The following is a 23,398-nucleotide window of genomic DNA, read 5'->3' on the forward strand; positions in this document are numbered from 1 at the left end:
AATTCAGAGCGATATCGGTCTTACCCAGGGCCGGATTAACATAAGTGGCAGATGTGGCAGCTGCTACGGGCCCGCGCTTCACAAGGCTCCGCGCTTGGTGAGCAAACAATTTTATTTTGGCAAAAAAATGTCTAACATAGTTGGTAAGAAATTTTTGGCTTGCAAACTGGAATGGCGTAGGATAATATTATAGTTGTAACTTGTAAGTTTAAATTACTAGTCCCAAAATATTCTAATTATTGTAAACTTTAAAAACAGTAATTTTCACTGGAGGCAATTCTGCCTTGATCGAGTGCTGTCACGAACACAATAATGTGACCGCTACTTCGGAAATACTTAGACACATTTCAGCCTGTATACCCAGAAGTGTTAACTATTAGTTGCGCTTTCAGCTTGGTTTCCCAATCGCACAAAAATCACTCATGTTAGCTCGCATTTTTCTTACATCGAACGCTCTGCTTTATATTAACGCAGTAAACATCACGCCACTTTTAGACATTGTGACGTAAAACGAACGGTTTTAGTCGTAAACAAGTTTAATAAGGGTATTTTTTTATCTTTTTTAAGGTATTTTTATCTGAAAAGAATGTTAAATACCACTGTTAGATACTAATTGTGACAAGGGCCACGATACTAGTCCTAGTTGTTTAAGAAAACATTCGAGGGAATGGCAGCTTCGCATTTGATTTAAACTGTATTTAGCCTATTGCTTCTGAGAAAAAATTGTAAGTAAGTTCTAACTACCTAGCTATTTCGTGATTGAGAGAACTATAGCACCTTTTGTACTAAACTTAGCCAGCTGGTTGAATGGTTGGGTGTCAGCTGAAGGCCTACAGTAATTCCTATGGTAGTCTGTTGTACTTTAAGTTTATGTTGTCAGGCTAACTGTAAACTGATTGTAATAGTTAATTCAGTGAAATTTAATTAAGTTCAATCTAATGCTAACTCTTATGAGACGACTTCACAAAGACTTCACGAAACAGAGATATAAGGAAATATCTTTACCGGACAGAGAAAGCCAGAAGAAAAGAGAGGCATCAGAACGGCAACAGAAATTTCTGCAAAAATGCTATTTATTTTTTCTATTCCGTCACCATCTAGTTATTTCCGTCACCATCTGTTAGCTCAACTTTTCATAATGATGCTAGTATGCTGGAACCTCAGCAGCCTTGCTCAAGCTCAGGTACTACCGAGCAAGAACAACAGGAACCAACCGAGGAAATGGAAACTCAACAGCATTCCTACTTACCAACATCTAAGGTTCTAGATCTGGCAGCTCAATTCAATGACTTGGGGGAGTGGCCTCTAGTTCTTAGATATGAACAAAAAAAGACATGGGCAGCAAGGGGCAGTTCACAATGTCAACACATGAACAGTGACTTTACCAAATCAATAAGATTCTATGAGGCTGAAGGTTACAATAGATTTTGTAAAGCAATATTTTACACATGTTCATAAAGCTACAAATGAAAAGCGGCTTAGGGAGTGGTTATGCTACAGCGAGACCAAAGTCAATCTGTATTGTTTTGCCTGCAAACTAGCAGCCTCATCCAACACTGAATTGAACGTATTTTGCGAAGGTTTCAATGCCTGGAAGCATGTTCAGCTGCTGATACAGAGACACGAGATAAGTTCGATGCACAAAGCTGGGGTCCTGTACCTGATCAATCTAAAAAAAAATGGAGAAAAAAATGATGCCGCCCTGACGAAACAACTTGAGGACGAGAAGAAATACTGGGGTTCCCTACTGGAGAGGATCATAAATGTCATAAAGTTATTATGTGAAAGAGGGTTGGCCTTCAGAGGAACAGATGAAACAGTAGGATCTCCTAACAACAGAAACTATTTGGGACTGTTGGAGCTTATTGCAGCTGTAGATCCATTCTTGTACCAACACATCAAGATGCATGCCAATCGTGGAAAAGGGTACACTTCCTACTTATCAAAGACTATTTGCGAAGAGGTAGTCGAGACATTGGGAAAAGCAGCTGAAGATATAATCGTCAGGGAACTGAAAGAAGCTAAATACTTTTCCATATCACTAGATTCAACCCCGGACATTGCTCACACGGACCAGCTTTGTTTCACAGTAAGATATGCCAATCCAACAGGGCCTGTGGAAAGGTTTCTTGCATTTCTGCCAATGGAGGGCCATACTGCTCAGCAGATTTTCGACAGCCTGGTGCTGTACACCAGTGAGAATTGGGTATCGATCTTGCCGATTGCCGTGGACAGAGTTATGACAGTGCGTCCAACATGAGCGGGAAATATAACAAAGTACAGGCACTTGTCCAAAAAAATGTAATGCTGTTGCAGAATATGTGCCATGCTATGCTCATTCGTTGAATTTAGTTGGTGTATGCTCTGCACAATCGTGTCCATTGTTTTTTTGAAATAGCGTACTCGAGCGCTTTCAGGCAACTCAAGCTTCTCTTCAATCAAAGCAGCAAAACCTCAACATTGCTTCAGCATTGTGTGCCTCTTTGGCAGAATCCCTACATACTTATAGAGAACAATTCGCTAAGTTTGAGTCACAGACGCAGAAGCTGACTCAAGTGCCAGATTACCGAACAATAAGAAGAATTGTCCGAAATCGAAGACGCGATGATGAGGATGTAGGCAGTGGCCGTTTAGTCCCAGATGCAATGGATAATCAATCACCTAAAGACAGATTTTGGGTAGCATAGAAGTTTTTCTTGCAGTATTGACAGCCTATTATCTGCGCTGAAGAAACGTCGCGAGGCATACACCCAATTGAACACACGGTTTAGTTTTTTGCGAAATCTGCATGACCTAAACACCTGCGCAGATCCAAGAAAGTGCTGACAGACTTTTAGAAGCATATCCTCAGGATTTGGAAGATGGATTAAAAGATGAACTACCTCAGTTTTCAGAATTCGTAAAGCACATTGGTATTGATTGCTCCTCTCCAGGACTCAACTATTTCACTTTGATCAAAGAAAACAATATTTACACCACGTTTCCTAACAATAACAATGTGTTACGTATTTATCTATGTATGATGGTAACTATAATTGTACTGGATAAAGATCGTTTTCATAATTGAATTAATTAAAAACTATCTGCGAAACACAATGGGGGAAGAGCGGCTACACTATTTAGTTCTTTTGAATATAGAAAATGACGTTCTAAAGTCCCTAAACTCATCTGAATAATTGCCAAATTTGCAGAAATCAAAATGCGCCGAAAATACATTTAAATAATATTGTTGAAGTTTTATATTTCTTGCAAATAAAATATTAAATTGGACTTTTTTGTTGTAGAATGTAGATTAAATTCATAAAATATTTAATTACTTCTGGTGATTATTTTTGTACATCAGATCGATCTGCCACAGTCCCCGCACTTAGTTAATCCGGCACTGGTCTTACCAAAAAAATAGAACTAGCTTCGTTTTTTGAAGATATACGTGTGCAACGCGATGTAAAATGAGGTTAAGAAACATTGTGTTTAACGGTCATATTAGCCATAGAGACATGGCATTGGTTTCATATAAAATATAAGTTTTTTGTTTAGTAATAGAAAATAAATAACATTTTAGCCATATAGACCACGTGTAAACTTTATGAAGTCGTCCACGAGAATAAAAAAAAAATATTTTAACCAAATTAGCAACACGTACGACGGAGTTATAAATGTCATTAAAAATTATATGCCTGTCTGTTGAATGGAGCAGTTGTGGCACAATTGATGAGTGCGATACTATTAAATTTGTTTGGGTGAGAGTGTAGCGTTTGCGCTCCATATTGTTACCGAGTTGAAACTTCGGTCATTCAATTGAAACAGCCTGGTGGACTGTGTCGTCGCCTCGCTAGCCTGCTGTGTGTATTCATTAATTTAACAGCATATTGCTGATCGTGTTTCCGAAATTTCCTGTTTTTTGTTGCGTCGCCGAACCGCATTGTCACGATATTTAATTACCGCCAGCTAGAATGCTGTATATAAGGGATTTCATTTTATACCAAAAATAGCAGTCTTGCATATTGTTCATTGTGGAGTCCAGATCGCGTACGTTATACGGAGGTAATTTATTGTATGTATCGTAAGTACCTGTAAGTACTGTTTGTCGTTTGTGTAATTGCAATAAATATTCTTTCATTGTGCTTAAACCCACAAGAGCATGAGTTTTAAGGCTTGATATGACAATATTATGTTATACCAAGACGTCTTTAATGTAGTAACCTAAACAGATATGATATGCCTATAGTCCAGTAGTTGTCATCATTTTCTTCCCGTGAACGCTTTTAAACTGCTATTCAAAACTGAATTGTCCCCAAAAAAATTTGCACTTGCAAAATTTGCACTTACCTTTAAATATGTCAATACAAAAGGGAGTGTACGATCTTTAAAATTGTTATATTTTGATTAGCTGTATTAGTATCAAATTATTAGTAACTAGATGAATACAGGACTAAATAGCGATATAGTGTTTTAAAAACAGTGTGAAATACAATCTGTAAATTTAATAGTGGTGATTTTTCAAAAGGCTTATAATACGCGGCTTGATTGAAAACTTACTCTGGAAATATGTTAAATTCCATTTACCGAACGTGTAGCATATTACTCTTAACTTTCATGATTTAATTTACACAGTCACAAAAAAGATGCGTCCAACGTCAGACAAACCCGTAACCCGTTTAAAATAAAAATTGCTTACTGTTAAAACTGCTGCAATCAACGCGATATTTTGAGAACCTTGTTTAAATTTGGTGGTTAAACATCCTTTAAGAACTTTTCAAGCCTAAAAGTCTTAAACTTTGCACTTGGTGGCGCTATAGCTACACTTTCAGTAAATATAAATCTCATTCCATGTAATGTGTTTTCTGCGTTTATTTAATGATTCCAAGCTATACATTGAATCGACTGGCGTAGTATAAATTATTAGCAAGCTTACTTTGTACACAGTTTTTTTACAATGCGAATTAATATGCAACCAAAAACCAATGTCAAACTATATCCAACATCAAAATAATCCCGTTTTAAATTGAGTTCTTTAAAATGAGTTTCTAAAGGCTGGTTCACACTAGACGCGTCTAGCGTTAACGTAAAACGTTTTTAAAAAACGCTTTCGGTTGCGAAAAGTTGAAATATTTTAACTTTGAGGCTTTCGGTTAGAAGCGAGTAAATTTGCCGTTGACGCTGGCAACGCGTTATGTGTGAACTGGACGACGTTAGCCGTTAGCCGCCAGACGCTAGACGTTAACGCGGCTAGTGTGAACCAGCCTTAAGTGTTATAAGCGCAACAGTTTTCGAAATCTATCTGAATTTTGCGTGGTTATACAAAATGAAACAGTTCAATTAATTATTTTTCCAGCGGTAATAAGAAATATTTTTCTTGGGGTGAAGTTGCTGGGGCTAGTTTCTTTTTTGTGTGTGGTGGGTAAAAAAAATTAAATGGATATTATCCGGCGGGTGCTGGAAATATGTTTGACGTCCTTAGCCGTTGGGTGTTTGGTCGTTTCATTTCAAATAAGCACACATTATTTGTAATTTTACTCGAAATAATTAGATGTTTCACAGTCACGCAGATAAATGCGTTAATTTATAACACGCCGACTAAATTCTGCTTCCACACAGGCGAAATAATGTGGCTCCATTTGTGGGGAAGCATTTAGGTAACCTAGGGGTCCAAACGCAGGCCCGCGGGCCGCATGTGGCCCGCGACATCATTTTTTGTGGCCCGCGAAGCACTGTTGAATTATTGTAATACGTAAAGTTGAGGGTTAAATCAATGAAATACAACTGACCAACAATCATCGACAAGCATATTGCAATTGTGTTATTATAGGCCTAGTTACATTATTAAATAAATTAACCGATTTACTATCGCCCATTAAGTTTCCAGGGGTGGCAAGAACGCCTAATTTTGGTATGTGTGGCCGGTTTAAAAGTCGCAGTACGTCCTATATGGAACTTTCCAAAATGGCTGTTTTGCGAACTTGTAGGTTACATTTGCGTTTTGTTTTACGTATTTTTAATGGACCAGTAAACATAACATAAAAAGTAAGACCCTATATAAATTAATATATTTGCCACTTTAAGGTAAGTGAACGATGAAATATATAGCGCTTCGGGAAAGTATTGTTTTACAGGATTTCACTGTGACTAAAGGTTAACGCCCTGGACCTTTCCATCGTGCAATTCTAGCCAAATATATCTAGTTAAAAAACATTCTACGCTTATAAATGCTGTATTCTGTTTTGTCAAATACGCATTTTTTTCGCGCTTCGCGCCCACCATTTAGCCTGCAGTCTCATTATCACATTACTTTTTGACGATGCTTTTTGTCGTCATGTTTAAACATTTCATGCCCCGACCTTACAAAAATCGTTGATCGCCTAGCACACATGTCGCATGTATAGCCTACTTTATGTGGCGCGCCAAGTATATCAAAGAAATATTGTGGCCCGCGATGCTGTCAACCTTAGAGCACCCTAAGTTAACCCATTTCAGGCACAATAAGCAAAATAAAATAGTCAATGGACGGCAAACAAATATGCTGTATAACAATTAGCGATTAGAGAAATTCAAATAATTTATTTAGAAAAAAATTGAAATGTTTACCATTTTACACACTATTTCGCACTCAAGCCAGGATATTACGCTATTCGTAACATTACTTTTTAGTAACATGGTAAATTACTTTTTTAAATCATCGGCAATAACACGCGGATCATGCAAATTACGCGGATTACAACATAATATGTAATAGTTTTATGAGTACGGCCTAATATTATTGCTGCTTTTACGATGGCCACATTCTATACTTTAATTTTAGAAGGTATTTACCCGACTCATTTTATTTACAATACAAAACATTACTTTCGGTAACAATTTAAATTACTTAGAGTTAAATTACTAGACCACCCTTAAAAATAGGGCCCTGAAAAATGCCATCTGACAAAATATAAAACAACAGCAAACCCGTTAAGTTAATAATTTGCATAATTTGCAGTTTTCAATAAGCGTCCCGGATTTACGTTTCTAAAAAATGGCAAGCCTATTTAAAAGTAACTTTATAGTAAGATTTGCAAGCTTATGGCGTAAGTCCTGTCTTTCTTTTAAATTTTGGAAAATTCTGTCTAGTAGGCCTAACGTAGACATTTTTTCAAATTGGATATGTTTGTAAATCAGGTTGTGTTCAACACACCAAAATCGGAAGGTCACGTAGGTGTTCCAAAAGTTGAAAGGAGATCGCGACAACAAAAAGGTCCGTTGGCATATAGGATTACGGGAAACCTATTAACAATACAGGGCAGTATAAGTCCTACGAAAATCTCGCATAACAGTACAGTTTTTACCCCAACAATAAGCAATTTTTAGAACAGTTTAAAGTATAAACTAATTTCAGCATCCCTGGAGAACGATACTTGACTGAACTAAACGACCTATACATGACTGACAACAAGTTGCAGAGCACTAAATTCTTACAAATTTTGACACAACAGTTACTCATATAATTATTAAAGATTCTGGCTTGACCCCCAACCAAACAGCAAATCAAGTGGGAACAGATCTTATAAGGTTCGCCATACCGTACCCCTTAAGCCTAAGGTGATCTTTATCTAGCTATACGATTGTACCGTGGAAAACAAACTTAGAATATTTCAGATAAAACTAACCTTCGAGTCATTGTAACAAACGACGCCCTGTTCTTATTTGGAATTAAAAGGCTCGGATAAATGTGTTTTCAGTTGATGATTTGGAATCTGTAGTGAACGTATTTTACTTCTGGAGTGAAGCATAGTAACTTTTTGGGAAGAACTAATTCTGCCTGGATCTCGGCGAAACCCAAGTTATTGACTTACGAATTTTTAATATGTTATCCGTGGAAAATTTTTGAATAGACAGTTAAAATTTTAGTGGTAAGTTTTGTGTGTTTTGCAATACCTGATATCTTATATAAACTATTATGTTGTTTAACTCCCAAACGCCGTTTACCATGTAATATTTACCTGCGGCGTTCTACTACGTGTCCAATCTTAATTTCTGTCAGATTTTAACTCATTTCGCGTTACTCACTTGTAAGGTTTAGAAGTTATATTTTTTCGATCGTTATGTTTGCAAGAAAAAACAAAACGCTGAAACAACAAAGTGAATCTAAGGATGCAGGTTGGTTTGTAATAAATAAGGAACCACGTCAACTATTACATAAGTTGGTGGTTCAATTTTTCCGCTTTTAGTAAAAGAAGTGTTGAATTAAATATTTAATATAAAAACGTAATCATTAAAACCTATCTAAAAAAGCCCTGTTATGAGGCCATATTAGTGTGTCAACTTCAATGACCACGTGGTACAATCGTTCTCCCAATGATTTACGGCCAGGAAAACTGTTCATTCGTAAATAAAGGCTGAATCTAACCGACTAAAGCTTGCTCTAGTGCAGCGCAATTTGCAAATCGAATGTTGGATAATTAGTACAAATTAACGCGCCATTTTGAGGTAGCCTATATATACGCAATATGCTTGAGGGCTCAGTAGTATACGCCGCAGGATAAATAGCTATAGGCCTACCCGCATTCAAGTCGAAACTTGACCTGCGCATCTACGAATTCCGGAAAGGCAATATTTTTTTATATTATGTTAACCAATGAGACGCTAATAACATTTTGCGCAGATTTTTGTGATATTTCTGAAAGACTGACGGGAATTTTCTTCAGTGGCACTTGATTGCAAGCGCTATTAACACGGTGTTCGAGAGCACACTATTTTAAGATGTTTTATTTAATGCGCTTCACCGAAAGCACTCTCGTTATCAAGATTTGGTTTTACGGAGCTTATTTTAAACATTATGTTACTATTGTTTAAATAACTGGCAGAGGATGTGTGATAATATAGGATCGTAGCCGATACCAAAGTGATAGCATCGGTACTTGTCATAATAGGTTTCCTAACGCATAAGCAAATTTAATACTCTTAAATCTATATCAAATTTTGCTTATTTGGTCATAGCAATGACGTCATTTGATTGGTATCAGTCGCGGTACGTTTAGCCCAAAATTTCTGATATTTTTATTTGTTTATTACAACATGATATAAATACGTACTATATGCCAGTTACAAAAATAGGTAACACTCTTTTAAGATGACATACTGTGCAAAAAATAATCGCAACACACCTATACAAAACATTTTGCAACGCACGACAAAAACAGCAATTTTATTACTTGGCAATCGCCCTTAATATATGGCAAGCAATAGTAGTAACTTTGTTAATATTAGTTTCAAAGGAATAGTATACATTTTTGTCTCTAATGTTTGTCTGTTACAAATATGTTACCAAAACCTAAAAGTTACGCGGCATACTGAGTCTCTCAAGGCACACTATATATAGTGTGCAGCGTCACGCAGTACGACAATCACTTTCTTAAAGTGTCCCAACATAGCACTATTAAGTCCTATAAAATAAAAGTTTTGAGTGTTAAAAATTTACTAAATTTAATTTAAAAAACATAGCTAGGGTAAAAAAGACATTACAGGATAACTTATAAGAGAAAAAGTTTAACCACAATACAGCTCAACCATATGGTTACCTGTGCGACTGAGAGCTGCACGGCCGTGCAACAACTTTTTTTAATTTTTTAATGGCGTGTGAAAATCAATTATAGTAAAAATTCTTGTTTTGCAAATTTCAATTTAGTACCCGTAATCGAAAAAACACAACTCCCAGATGCATGGTCGCCAACACAAAGATCGAACGACAACTTTGGGTTTTTTTAATATCTTTGTTACGTTATAGGGCAGGCCTATACTAAACTTTCATGCGTTATAAATGATAAGAAAAAATGTTCAAGCATTCTGGTTTGAAAATGTAATTTTACCTTTAGCCCTGATTCTATCTGAAACAAATCGTATACCGACATACTTATAAAAGTCAGAATTACTTCGCCACAGAGCTTAAAGCAAACTGTGACGCAAGTACATTTTGGTATCCTTCGTGACGTAACGCAAAGTATGCCAATTAGCCTATCCCGTAACCAGAGGCGTAGCTAGGGGGGTGCGGTGGGGTACATATGTCCCCGGGCGCCAAGGTACAGGGGCGCCAAAATGAGGCTTACAAATGCCAAAGGCTGCTGCTGCTTTAAATACAATGTTCTATTAAAACTTGAATTGTTTTTCCGTACAAAGTAAGGTATATTATGTTAATGTAATAGAAAATGTGATTAAACATGGAGGAGGGGGCGCCAATTTTATAATTTGTCCCCGGGTGCAAAATAGACTGGCTACGCCTCTGCCCGTAACCTCGACAACTATACGAAAAGCCTGATAGTTATAAATGACATTACGAAGGGCGGGACCACGAGGCCATGCCTTTAAACTCTATTTTTCCTAACTTTAACTACCGGTACCCTAAATACAAAAAAATCGAATTTATACTAGGTATTGCGTAAATTTTCAGTCTAAAGGCGTCGCGTAATCCTAACCGTTTCTATGTTTCCACACCCGTAAAAATAGAACACTTTATTTACCTGAACAATGAAAGGGAAATTGTTCTTGCTAAAACAAATTAAAAGTTTTAGACATGACGTCACGAAGTTACGTCATAACGGGACGTGTAAACCGAGCATGTTAGAAACCGGAGGTTATCACTCTACATCCTCAACAAAGATGCAACTGAAATCGCATAGTTAGAACATTTTTATTGGTAGGCCTACGGCTAAAGCTGCACATGAAGCATCAGTTCGAAGGTCAACAGGAGCTTTCTTACGGTTACTTGCAACAAAAGTCATTTAATGAGTGACGTCATCTTTGATTTTTTCTGCTTTCATCGCACGAAATCCTGATTACGCCCTGGCCCTGCTTTCTCTGTGTGGCCCGCGAACAGTCTGCAAATAAAAATATGGCCCCAGAAGCTACCAAACTCGCACCACCCTACCGTATTAATTTAATTATGGAGTATTAAAACAGGCTTGCACAAAATCTGAAGCTTTTAACGCGATTGGAATGCTCGTTGCAGTGTTTTTAGTTCGTGTTTTGCCTATTGGTGCGGGTATTTAAATTGCACATTTTGAACTAGTGCTTTACAAGAAGGACTACACACATTACACTTTTTTGGGTAATATTACAAATGTATTATGACCTCAAAGTTAATCGTGAACATCGCTAGTCTGCCAACCGTGAACATCACTATTCTTGACTATTTGCAAGGTCGTCTTATCTCTCTCGCGACCTCGAACAGGCGTTACACGGGATTTTTAGTTCACTCAGTATTACGTCACATCGGAACGTGACCGGCTACACGACGTTATTACCAGCAGTCCTAAACCGGCATTTTAACGTTAAGTGCCAGTTCAGACTTGCTTTAAGTCAGTTTAGCAATTGCATTTGCCTTTTCCCTAACAGTATTTAAAATATTAGTTTTTATTTTGCCGTTTGCTTTGTGGAAACAAATCGTATAGTCTCCTGATTAGTCTTAAACCTCGCTTTCAGGACCTTCCAAAGTACTGTGCAGCAAAGCAAAACAAGTAACAGCTAACATCGAAATACCGAAGGTTTCTGGAAGCAAGCCGGTATAAGAACCTTTTAAAATGTTATTTTTCTTTCAACAAAAACAGTTGTACTGTGATATAGGCAAAACCTATTGAAAAGATCAACATGGCAGCAAAACCAGTAACGGATCAAGAAAAACGCAAACAGATCTCGGTTAGGGGCATTGCATCTTTGGAGGGCGTTGCTGACATAAAAAAGGTAAGTTTTACACCAAATTTTAAATTAAGAGGCATTTTTTATGAAATGTAAAACTCTTTGTAATACTGTGAGTTTATGTTAAATGCTATAAATAGTCATGGTTTTGCTAAAAAAGGTAGCTATTATTTCATTGTTTTTAAAGTCATTCAATCGCCACTTGCATTACACTCTGGTGAAAGATAGAAATGTTGCCACCCCAAGAGATTATTACTTTGCATTGGCAAACACTGTAAGGGATCAAATGGTTGGAAGATGGATTAGAACTCAACAATATTACTATGAAAAAGATCCAAAGGTAGTGTATATTAAACACTAACTTAATAGCAATAAAAAACAGTATATTTGAATGAGTCTAACACAGTTATACATAATAAGTATCTAAACTAAGCAAAATATTCTCAACAATTTTATATCTCCTATCTTACTCTTGATTATAGAATGTACATTTTTAATTATTCACTTTTATCCCCAGCAGAGTGGCAATATCAAAATAATTTAGTATAAAATTGGTTGCAAAAGCAATGCTATGGGTGGTGCAATTTATAGGGTACAAGTATGTGTGCCATTTGTATATATAAATACTTCATTTTACCCAATAAATTTCACTGTTTGAAAAAGCATTTAAAAAATAAAAAAATTCACTACATTTTTTACTTCAAAGTAAGTTAAAAAAAAATGCCAAATTTCACACAACTAATTACAACTCGGCCATTAGTATTATGCACTGCTTAGAACGAAAATTACTTATATAGTGTTGACTGCAGGGTTGTCTAAGGTTTGAGGTGACAAGTAAATCTGCAAGCACTAATCTAATGAATTTTTTTAAAGCAGTTTTAAAAAACAAATGCTTTTGAAACCATACTTATTGTAACAAGAATCTTTTGTCCAGAGGGTATATTATCTGTCACTTGAGTTTTACATGGGAAGAGCTTTGCAAAATACCATGCTTAATTTGGGTATCCAAAGTTCCTGTGATGAGGCAATGTACCAAATTGGTTTGGATATAGAAGAGTTGGAAGAGATGGAAGAAGATGCAGGTGTGACAGAAATTTATTTTTGACAATCCTAATTCTTTTGTTTTTTCTTTTATTGTTTACACCGATATTACCTATTTATACACTAATAATGTTAATTGTTTAACTACTAACCCAAAACAGTTTTTGATTAAGGGGACAGAAGTAGATTTTAATAAAATAAAATCTACATTTACATGCCGTGTTTTACTATGTATCACCCCTTTGATTCACAAATGTAGGTTTGGGAAATGGTGGCCTTGGAAGATTGGCTGCATGTTTTTTGGATTCAATGGCAACTTTAGGTCTTGCATCCTATGGTTATGGAATTCGCTATGAGTATGGCATTTTCAATCAAAAGATTCGTGAAGGATGGCAGGTTTCTACGGGCTGATATGACTTTACAGAAATATTATTCTTACAGAAATATTATGCAGAAATAACGTATTAAAATATTGTATTCTAAAACCAGGTGGAAGAAGCTGATGACTGGTTGAGGTATGGCAATGCATGGGACAAGGCGAGACCAGAATATATGATTCCAGTTCACTTTTATGGAATTGTAGAACATGAAACTGATGATTGGTGTAAACCAAGCAAATGGAAGAATACAAGTGTAAGTTTAAAGAAAATGTACTTCTATTATCTTTGTGTTCGGTTTTTTATTTAAATTATGGATTGAATTAAATTGACTAATTTTTAAACAAATTGTAGATATTATTTATTGTCACAAATAACAAATCTAGCAAATGTTTTATTCTAGGTTGTTTTTGCAATGCCATATGATACTCCAACACCTGGATATGGAAACAACACTGTCAATACTTTAAGGCTATACACTGCTAAATCACCTAATTCTTTCAACCTAGATGTTTGTAAGTCTAAAAACCTGCATGGAAATATTTCTAACTTATTTGTTAAATAAGATAGTCAGTTTATTTTTTTGTATTTTCCTTGTTTAGTTAATACAGGAGACTACATTCAAGCTGTATGTGATCGCAACCTTGCAGAAAACATATCTCGAGTTTTGTACCCAAATGACAATGTAAGTTTTTAAAAGATTAAATCACTATTTGTTTTCGTCAACAATTTTGCTTTTAGTTTTTTGAGGGCAAAGAACTCCGACTTAAACAAGAATATTTTGTGGTCTGTGCAACTGTCCAAGATATCATACGCAGATTTAAATCTTCAATATTTGGTTGTAGAGATCCCATTCGAACATCATTTGATGCATTTCCAGATAAGGTATCCATGTTATTGCAAATTGGTAGTCCATAAAGTAAATGTGAATCAAAAAAGGTTTAAATTTGATATGTTAAGGTTAGGTAGCAAATTAATATATCTCGATCACCGCTTAAACTACAAGGAAATGCTGTTCAGGTTGCTATACAATTGAACGACACCCACCCTGCACTTGCAATCCCGGAGCTAATGCGTCTGTTTGTGGATGTGGAGAAAATGCCTTGGGATCGTGCATGGAACATTGTAAACAAAACATGTGCTTACACAAACCACACAGTTTTGCCTGAAGCTTTAGAGCGCTGGCCAGTGCACTTGATGGAGAGAATGCTTCCAAGACATTTGGAGATTATTTACGTCATCAACCAAAAGCACTTGGAGGTTAATAGTGTCCTGTGTATCTAACGCCTTTCGTTATTTCAATATTACTTTAAAAAAAAAACTTCATAAAAAATAAGCAATTTGAACTAAAAGCTTAGCTAGCAGTATAGAAGAGCAAAAGCAACCGCCGGTCTTACATCTGTGTTTATGTGACTTTTCCTTGGGTAAAGCAGTCGTGTCTATGACATCACCATGACCCTTTCAATTAATGAATCAATTGTAACAAATGTTTAATAAAAATGAATAGACGCTCAAACCGTTTACTACTTAAATCCGGAAATTTTAGCCAATTTGATATAATTCGTCCCGTTTGTTTCACAAATTAAATTTTGCCAATTTTAAAATGTGTTTTTATCGACTCCTTTTATGTATCATACACTATAATTGGGTGGTCGCGCAATTATCGAAAGCTAAAGGTTCGCGAGAACTATGACATACAGTTTCATTTTATTAACACTGGTTCTGTTGTAGAACGTTGCACGCCTGTTTCCTGATGACGAAGATCGACTTCGACGAATGTCGCTGGTGGAAGAGGAGGGTGAGAAACGTATCAACATGGCTCATCTATGTATTGTTGGATCACACGCCGTCAACGGAGTGGCTGCCATCCATTCGGAGATCATTCGTACCTCGGTGTAAGTTACCTTTTTAAATAAACTAGTTTCCGTAGTCGCAAAAATATAATGGTAATTTGTGGGCACGGCGATTTGGCGTTAGTTATGATTCGTCGGTAAAGTAATTGTTGAACATTTAAAATTATGACGCTCACGCGTCGTTTGCACTATGAAAGAGGATTTACATAAAATCTCTGCATGTCGCATCGCTTAACTGTATGCCATCTACTAACCAAGTAAAGGCACAACGGTCGGCCTATTTGTGGCGGCAAGCGTATCCCACTTTTAGACGCGTCTTTCAATTTATCGTTCTGCATGTAGTTTGTGCTAACGGAGGAACGGTGTCGAGGGTGAAGGTAAAAAAAAGCGAGAACCAACGGGAAAATATTTGCTTATCCTTGGTAGACGGGGAAAAGTTCGCACAAATATTTTACCCAAGTGTAAAACTGCAAAAAAAGATTTTAGTTTCATTTATTATTACTTCAAATATTGATAGCCAGAATAAAAATATAATTACCCCACAATTTTTTTGCTATCTAATCAGTAGATAACCGTTGAGTTTAGATTTTATTCTTCTTCCCTGACGTTTTTAGACTCTGCTCTCGAAATAAAACTTTTGCCAAACTAGGCGAAAATCCGCGACGTCAAGTTAAAGAGAAATAACCAGTTTGATTCTAACCCGGCGTTGTCCCCGGTCAAATGAGTATCTATCAGTTTAATTTTTTATCCGGTTAATCACTACTGGTAAATGACTACCGGCGTTCTACCGGCCGGCGATATAAATCAACTGCAACTGCAATAATCGTGCGATAAAAATATTTTCCATGATTAAAAACAGGAAACAATTTATTATGATGTGGCCTCTATCACTATTGCTCATGAAACTGTTTGTAACATGCGTTTGCTAGCATCGTATTGTATCCATTTATTATAGAAAAACTTCATTACATATTTACTTATGCCTATACGTTGCACTACGTGCCGCTACACGTTTGTTAAATATAAATTTGGTAACATGTGTTTTTTTGCATTTCGCGGTCATCGGAAAACATGTACCCTACATTGTAAAACAGAAATGGCGCTGGTCATCTCAGCCTCTTGCCATTTTTTTGAAATAAAACTACTAAATACTCGACTATAGCACAACACTTTTACTAATAAACCTAAAAAGTCGGTGGTTTTTAACCCTTTTTCATTCTGTGGAAACCTTGAACCGATATTCAAACTCAAATCGCATAGCGCGTTGAAAAGTATTGTTAAGCAACTGAACGTAAAGTTTTGTCTCGCTTGCGAAAATGACCTCTACTGTTTAGATTTAACAGTGAGCTCTGCTCCAATATGCATATGCACGCGAATATCACCCCAACTAAAATGTGCTTTATTTGGTTTGAATTGGTTTAACTGTACGAAATACATAGTTATGCCTATACCGTTTTTTAGAATAATTCTTATACCTCTAGAAAGCACAAGAAAAAAAAAGATTTTCCGGTTACATTGCATGGTTACGGCACATTTTCGGCCAACTGATTTACGTTTTCGCACCAATATTGCAAAAACGATAAAAAAAATACGATTTCTTACACAAATTCCCTTTCTGAGAACTTCTTAAGTTATAGCAACAATTGTTCGACTTGCGTGATATTCAAGCAAATACGTAACTGTGGTACAAAAGTAAGAAAAAATCCGTTTGCTGTTCAAACTTCTGCAATAAAGGCGACGTCTTTACATATTTCTGCATTTTTTTAAATCTGCCTACGCAAAAAAACTATTAGGTTTTAACCCGTGACCGTTCCAAGTTAAAATTGCTAATTGCTACGACCATTTTTAAGAGTAATGCGACGACGCTCGATTTAGGCTCTCCAATACATAATGTAAACTCTACTAAATTCCTAATACAACCCATTTCACACCGCTAACCCAAAACAATGGCAAAACAGTCAGGCGCCCAATCGCTTATGCCAGAATGATTAAACACCATCGTTCCATCCCCTCTCCCGGGGGTTTTCTCTGTTATTTTCCAAATTTAGATACGTTTGGTATTCCGTCTTAGGTTTAACTGCGTAGGCTATTTGATTTTATTATTGAAGCACCATGGCATTACTGATATAAATAATCCTCATTAGATATTGTTGCATTTTAAGTCCTAAATGTGTGTTCCCACCAGTGGTCCATACATTTTTTTTATCAAACCAAGTTTAAAGAAACGTGTCATTAAATGCCCTTTTAAAGAGCTCCTGTGTATCTTTTAAATATAAAATTGACCAGGGTAAACATAGTAAACAACTTTTGGATTTTTGTACGAATTCTTTCCAAACCTCTAAAAATTTTCATTTTCAACAAATTTAGTATGTGTCCTAGCTTATATTATCAGAAGGTACTTGCCCTCTGTAAGTCTAATAAATTCGTTCAAGATATTACTTTAGTCAAATGGTTATCGTTAAAGTTTTTTTTCGCTAAGCTTTTCCGCGATTTGTATTTAATAATGTTTGCAATTTAGCCATATCGACGTGAGTCGGCTCACTATTTTTTGATGCTCCTATCTTACGAGTTGTGAGTCTGAAAATCTTTCTACAACACAAACAAGCTGGTTTGTGTTTCGCGTACAGTTTTTACACTCTTTTTGTTTTTATTAACGCTATTATTTATTCTGCAATCTAGTCCCTAGAATGCCACGTTGGAAAGAAAATTTATAATATTTAGGAGAAATACCCCCTTTAATCAGTCGTGGACCTACGCACCTGGCAACTTCGTTAGTATTTGGGCCAAATTTCATTTGTTAGTTTTGCTAACCAGGTCGTTTTTTATAATTATAAAGGTTTAAGGATTTTGTCGAGTTATCTGAGAAAATGGGCGAACACAAGAAGTTCCAAAATAAAACCAATGGAATTACTCCAAGAAGATGGTTGCTGCTATGCAATCCAGGTCTTGCAGATCTTATTGCAGAAGTAAGTTTAGGGCAAAATAAAACCCTTAATAATTATTGATAAAATGTACGCTGGTGTTATATTTACATTTAGATATTTTTTGTTTGTTTAATATGCGACATTTTGTTTAGCAAATTGGTGAAGACTGGCCGAAAAATTTGACTCAGTTAAGAGAGTTGGAAGCATTTAAAGACAATCAAAGTTTTATTCGTCGTGTCAGCCAAATAAAGCAGGTATATTTTTTTGATTATTTAATATATTTTTATTTCAATTTTCTGAAAGGCTTTCGCTTCGTTTAATTTTTTAGTTGTCACAAAATAGCGCAAAGCCCGGTATTGCTTTGGTCTTTTGTAATTAACAAGAATATGTGTACATTGATAGGACTGTATAAAAGGGCGTATCTTTATTGAATCCAAAACCATTGGCAGCAGGTTTATGCTGTCGGTCACTGTTCCGCTGACGCGTATATAAACAAATAAAAATTGAAAGTTTGAAAATCTGAGAAACCAGGATCTGACATTTTATTAAAGGCGTATTAATTTCGCCTATACTGGCATCGCCAGTTCCTTAATACATATACATCGCAAAGTTATAATATAATGTATTTTATTATGGGAACTGACGATGCCAGTATAGGCGAAATATATATTCCTTTAACAAAGTGTCTGATCCTGGTTTTACTCAGGTTTTTAAACGACCAACTAAAATGTACTTTAAACTTTACAAACTGATCGTAACGCTGTATATTCTTTATTAGGAAAACAAGATGAAGTTGGCAGAATTTATCTCTAAGCAGTGGGGAATTAAAGTTGACCCTTCATCAATGTTTGACGTCCAGGTTTGTATATATAAAGCTTTTAATTGAGGTGACCTACGTAATGCATGTTCTGACATTCCTTGTTGAATCAGGTAAAAAGAATACACGAGTACAAGCGACAACTGATGAATGCCCTGCACATCATTGTCATGTACAATCGAATTAAGTCTGACCCTAACAAAGACTTTGTTCCCAGAACTATTATGATTGGAGGAAAGGTAAAAGTTAGTTTGGTCGTAAACTAAAGAATAACCAACGTTTCTTAGCTATTTGTTTATTTATTTATTTACCAACGCACATTGTGTAGTGTCCTAATTAAGTAAACCTATTTTTCCTAGGCTGCACCTGGTTATCATACCGCAAAAATGATTATTAAGTTGATTAACAACATCGCAGATGTGGTCAACCACGACCCGATTGTTGGAAACCGGCTTAAAGTGGTTTATCTTGAAAATTACAGGTAAAAATAATCTAAATTTTATTGTTTATTTAAGGCAAAATACTTGTCCTGGTAGAAGTAAAACATAAATCCTCGTTATTTTTCTGCACAAAGGGTCTCTCTTGCTGAGAAAGTGATTCCTGCTGCGGACTTGTCTGAACAAATTTCAACTGCAGGAACCGAGGCTTCGGGAACTGGGAACATGAAGTTTATGGTATGTGGAATTTGCCCATTAGAATTGTACATAAAACATAGTTGTTTAACTATGTTTTAGCTAAATGGGGCGCTGACTATCGGCACATTGGATGGAGCAAATGTCGAAATGGCCGAAGAAATGAATGGAGAAAACATTTTCATATTCGGCATGAAGGTTCATGAAGTAGAGCAACTGAAAAGGTGCAACATATTTGCCTGTTTTTTTGTGTGTTTTTGCCTAAAAGTGTAAACAAGAACTTTTTCAACTGACATCCTGTATATTGAAATTTATCATTTCAGGGAAGGTTACAACGCGCGTTCGTTTTACGAGAAAGTTCCCGAGTTGAGAACCGCCCTTGATCAAGTGGCCTCCGGATACTTTAATCCTAACGAACCAGGCCAATATTCAGACTTTGTTGAGACCTTGATTAATCACGACCGTTTTATGCTTCTTGCGGACTTTCAGTCTTATGTCGAATGCCAAGATAAAGTCAGCGAAGCCTATAAGGTATGCTCAGTTATTTATTAATTTGATAAATTATATTATTTCTTTGCATCTAATGTTTTTTTTACGATGGATGTTGCTAAATGCTTGATCTCTGAATTGCGTGTCGCGGCACACCAGTGTGACTTACGTATGCATCTTGACAAGTTGAGGTTGGAAAACCCTTGTAATAAAGCTTGTTTTTTATTAATTCCTAAACAGGATTCCTACAAATGGACCCAAATGTGCCTGGCAAACATTGCCGCTTCTGGAAAGTTTTCCAGCGACCGGACGATTGCCGAGTATGCCAGAGATATCTGGGGAGTAGAACCTCAACCCGATTTAAAAATTCCAGCCCCACATGAACCACTGGAGCGCTCAGAGAATACAGAGGGATACAATGACTTTTAGGTTTATGATTCACTAACGGTTCCGTCCTCTGCAGTATTTCCTTTGTGTAAGGCCTTTTTGTGTATTGAAACGTATTTAATAACTGCCTGTAATATCATTGGACGAACCACTGTATCGTCGTGTAGTGAGAGTCTTTGTTGCTTTAGCTGTGACTGTGAGGAGCATGATTACTCTCATTGTAACGTTCCGTTAGTTGATTGATTATTGCTTTGCTTTGTTTATTCAGTTGTACAAGTTCAAATATATCAGTTCTACTCGTACATCAGCCTAGTTTTTTTCTAATTTTAAAACTCCCAACGTGGCTGTTGGAATTTGTTTGCTGTGCCCATGATAGATCTTGAGGTTATTAAAGTGGGGAGCGCGAATAACTCGGGCTGTGGTCTGGATGTAACATTTTACACTTTTTGTGTGTTACAATATTATCAACCCCAGCTCGTTCTTGTTGGCGTCGGGTTGGAGATCTTTTAGTTAACATCAAGAAGTACCAAAAACGGTTAATTTTGGTGACTTCCAACACACTGTTTTAACATCATTTAACATAACCCAGAGTGATCTAAACCGTCTAAACCAGGGATGGACAATTATTTTTAACCGCGGGCCGAATGAGAAACTTAAAATGCTGAAGCGGGCAAGGTCAAAAATAAGATCCCAAATCCACGCAATATAACTACATATCTTGTTGATATGTTGACATTTATCAAGTTGTGGGGCACATTGACCCAAAAGTTAGGATTAAAATACGTAAAAATTTCTCACAAAAAAATGTGTTTTTTTGAGGCTTTAAGTTGCCGATGTGTTATTTGCGGTACAACGGCCATATTGCAAAGACTGTATAAATCGGGTTCATTAACTAAACTAGGATGACAACATGTAAATCGGTATGTTTCAGAGTTTAGAAAACGGCTGGTATTTAGTTCATAATTTAAAGACGGAATGCATTCGACCGAAGCGCAAAAAATAAATAAATATTAGGATAAGTTTGTTAAGAAATCAGTGTAGAAGAAATGTAACAATCTGAATGGTGATTTCACAAAAAGATAAAATAAGAATTGATGATAAATGATTAACGGCTGAGCAGGCATGTTTTATGCAAGTTGTGAGTGGAATTATGGCAAAACTGTGAGACCGGTTGAGCGGTAGTTATAGAAAGCCTTGGTTAAACGAATAAGATTGTGTAAAGTGTTTCTTGAACTGTTATTGATCAAATGGAGAGAAAATGCATTTAGGATTAACCAGACACAAAAAATCTGTATTTAGCAAATAGGCCAAAAACCAAAAAAAAGAATAAATCATAAATCACAGACAGTAGGGTGCAACAATGAGCCACTCAGCTGCGCCACGTGTCACATTGAAAAACCCCAATAAACGCATTTTTTGCGCTATGTGCGATTAGACCAGTGGTTCTCAAAGGGAGCCACTTGGCTCACTTAGGGGGAATTTTAAATATTGGGGAGGAAATTTGTTCCAGGGAGGAATTGGGGAGGAAAAGTGAATGAAAATGGCCCACATTATATTATTTGATCATTAACACACATAACTAACTAACTGCACAAAGTTTAAATGGGAACGTCTACCTACTATAAGTCTTAAAGTAGCCTTATATGAAGTGAAGACAATATGCTGCTTTAACTGTGTTAAACCTACGTCATACTAGACTCTGTTTGGTTTACAATACCTATTGTTTCGTCACAGTAAGTAAAGTTCACTAGCACCAGGTGTCTGCTTTATACTGTTTGTTTGTTTTGACGTTTTGCATGTTTGTAAAAGTGATACGTAAAAGTAAAGTAAAGAAAGGGTAAAACATAAGGTTGCCCAGATCCAGTACATATTTTAAATTCTGCAAAATGCCAAAGCAAATGCTCGAGAGCGACTTTTTCCAATTCATTTATTTAAAAAACAGCTAATGTGGTTGGATCTACAAGTTTGTTCGAAGTATGCCAAATTAACCGTTGCAGAGCAAACACTTCTATTTCCGACTACATATTTAGTTGCATGTGGTTTTAGTGCCATTACGGATATTTAAAAAAAAGGGGGGGAACACTTTATGATTTTCGGAAAAACTTACATGCTTTTCTGCTCAATTTTAATTTTTTTTTTGTTTTAAACATGAAGCTCATGGTTGACATTAACCAAGGCTTATATCAGGAATGGGACAGAGTCGTAGAAGCAAGAAAAAAACAGAATGGAGAAAGTTTTACGGCACCAGAAAAAGAAAAAATGAGGCTTTTCCATGCAACAAAAAAAGGGTTGATTTTCACTGCTAAATCCTTAGTTGCTATTACAAAAATTATTTTGTCTAGTGGGCCAGATATGTTATTCTGAGACGTCTATCCCAGGATGTCTTGGAGGCATTTTTCGGACAGGTGCGGCAACAGGGTGGTTGTAATTTACATCCCAATTTAAGGGAATTTAGCCAACGGGCTCGTGCACTTAATGTAACAAGGGGCTTGAAGCGTTCAGTATTTGGCAATGTAATTTCTGAGGGAAGTATGGTGTAATTAAAATATTTATAACACAAGTAGTAGGTTCAAAATGATAAGGATCAAGCTTTGTTTTTCCTTCCCACCCTATGGAGGTGGGCTACAAACCGATTTATGTTGCACGCCATGACATATATACATTTTTTGTGTTTTATATTTTTTTATTCATGTTTTTCACCATTGTTTTATTGAAGAGCATAATAAACTTTAAACCGGGTTGTTTGCCGGGCGAACTTAGTAAATAAGCCTGGACACCATCGTCAAGGAGTCGCCCTTTGTCCAGGTTTTCAATTTTTATATTCCAGAACTGAAACCCATAGCTCCATAGGCAAATTCGGAAACTAGGGAAAATTAAACTGGTTACTGTTGGCTGTTGCTATGAAAGCAGTTATGTAGCTTGAAATGATCAAACTGTAGATTTTGATGAAGAAGCCAATTGCTGACGACATGATGCACCCTGACCTTTTGCTTTTTTTAACTTTCCGCTTTAACACTTGGGCACTGTGAAACAGTTGTGTAAAGTGGGTGGAATATGAATGCCCCCTAGTCCGGACATATTTTTTAATACTATTAGACAAAATTGAAAACACATAGTAATGCGTTTGGTTGACATCCACTGGCAAGTCTTGAACCCATTTTCCAATTAACTTTTTCTGTGAAAGCAAAACTTCTTCGGCAATCAATGCAGGATC

The 23,398-nt window shown here is 36.3% G+C and overlaps 1 protein-coding gene across 2 annotated transcripts; it reads left to right on the forward strand.

The window, feature by feature from the left end:
- Positions 1–8,050: 8,050 nt before the first annotated feature.
- Positions 8,051–20,478, forward strand: LOC146168093 (glycogen phosphorylase, brain form-like). Of its 2 annotated transcripts, XM_083390977.1 has the most exons (21): positions 8,084–8,133; positions 11,452–11,531; positions 11,593–11,709; positions 11,852–12,004; positions 12,599–12,746; positions 12,965–13,101; positions 13,195–13,338; positions 13,486–13,597; positions 13,685–13,767; positions 13,824–13,967; positions 14,103–14,342; positions 14,814–14,977; positions 17,772–17,901; positions 18,012–18,113; positions 18,638–18,718; positions 18,790–18,915; positions 19,036–19,157; positions 19,251–19,350; positions 19,411–19,532; positions 19,632–19,839; positions 20,038–20,478. In XM_083390977.1, the coding sequence occupies exons 3-21, from the start codon at positions 11,617–11,619 to the stop codon at positions 20,224–20,226; spliced, it is 2,598 nt and encodes an 865-aa protein (XP_083247103.1). In that variant the 5' UTR covers positions 8,084–8,133; positions 11,452–11,531; positions 11,593–11,616; the 3' UTR covers positions 20,227–20,478. The 2 variants fall into 2 exon arrangements, with proteins under 2 accessions (XP_083247104.1, XP_083247103.1); XM_083390978.1 differs by lacking the exon at positions 11,452–11,531 and having other exon boundaries at positions 8,051–8,133.
- The last annotated feature ends 2,920 nt before the right edge of the window (positions 20,479–23,398 follow it).

The sequence above is a fragment of the Ascidiella aspersa genome, chromosome 1, assembly GCF_963924565.1.
Source record: "Ascidiella aspersa chromosome 1, kaAscAspe10.2, whole genome shotgun sequence".
NCBI lineage: Eukaryota > Metazoa > Chordata > Ascidiacea > Phlebobranchia > Ascidiidae > Ascidiella > Ascidiella aspersa.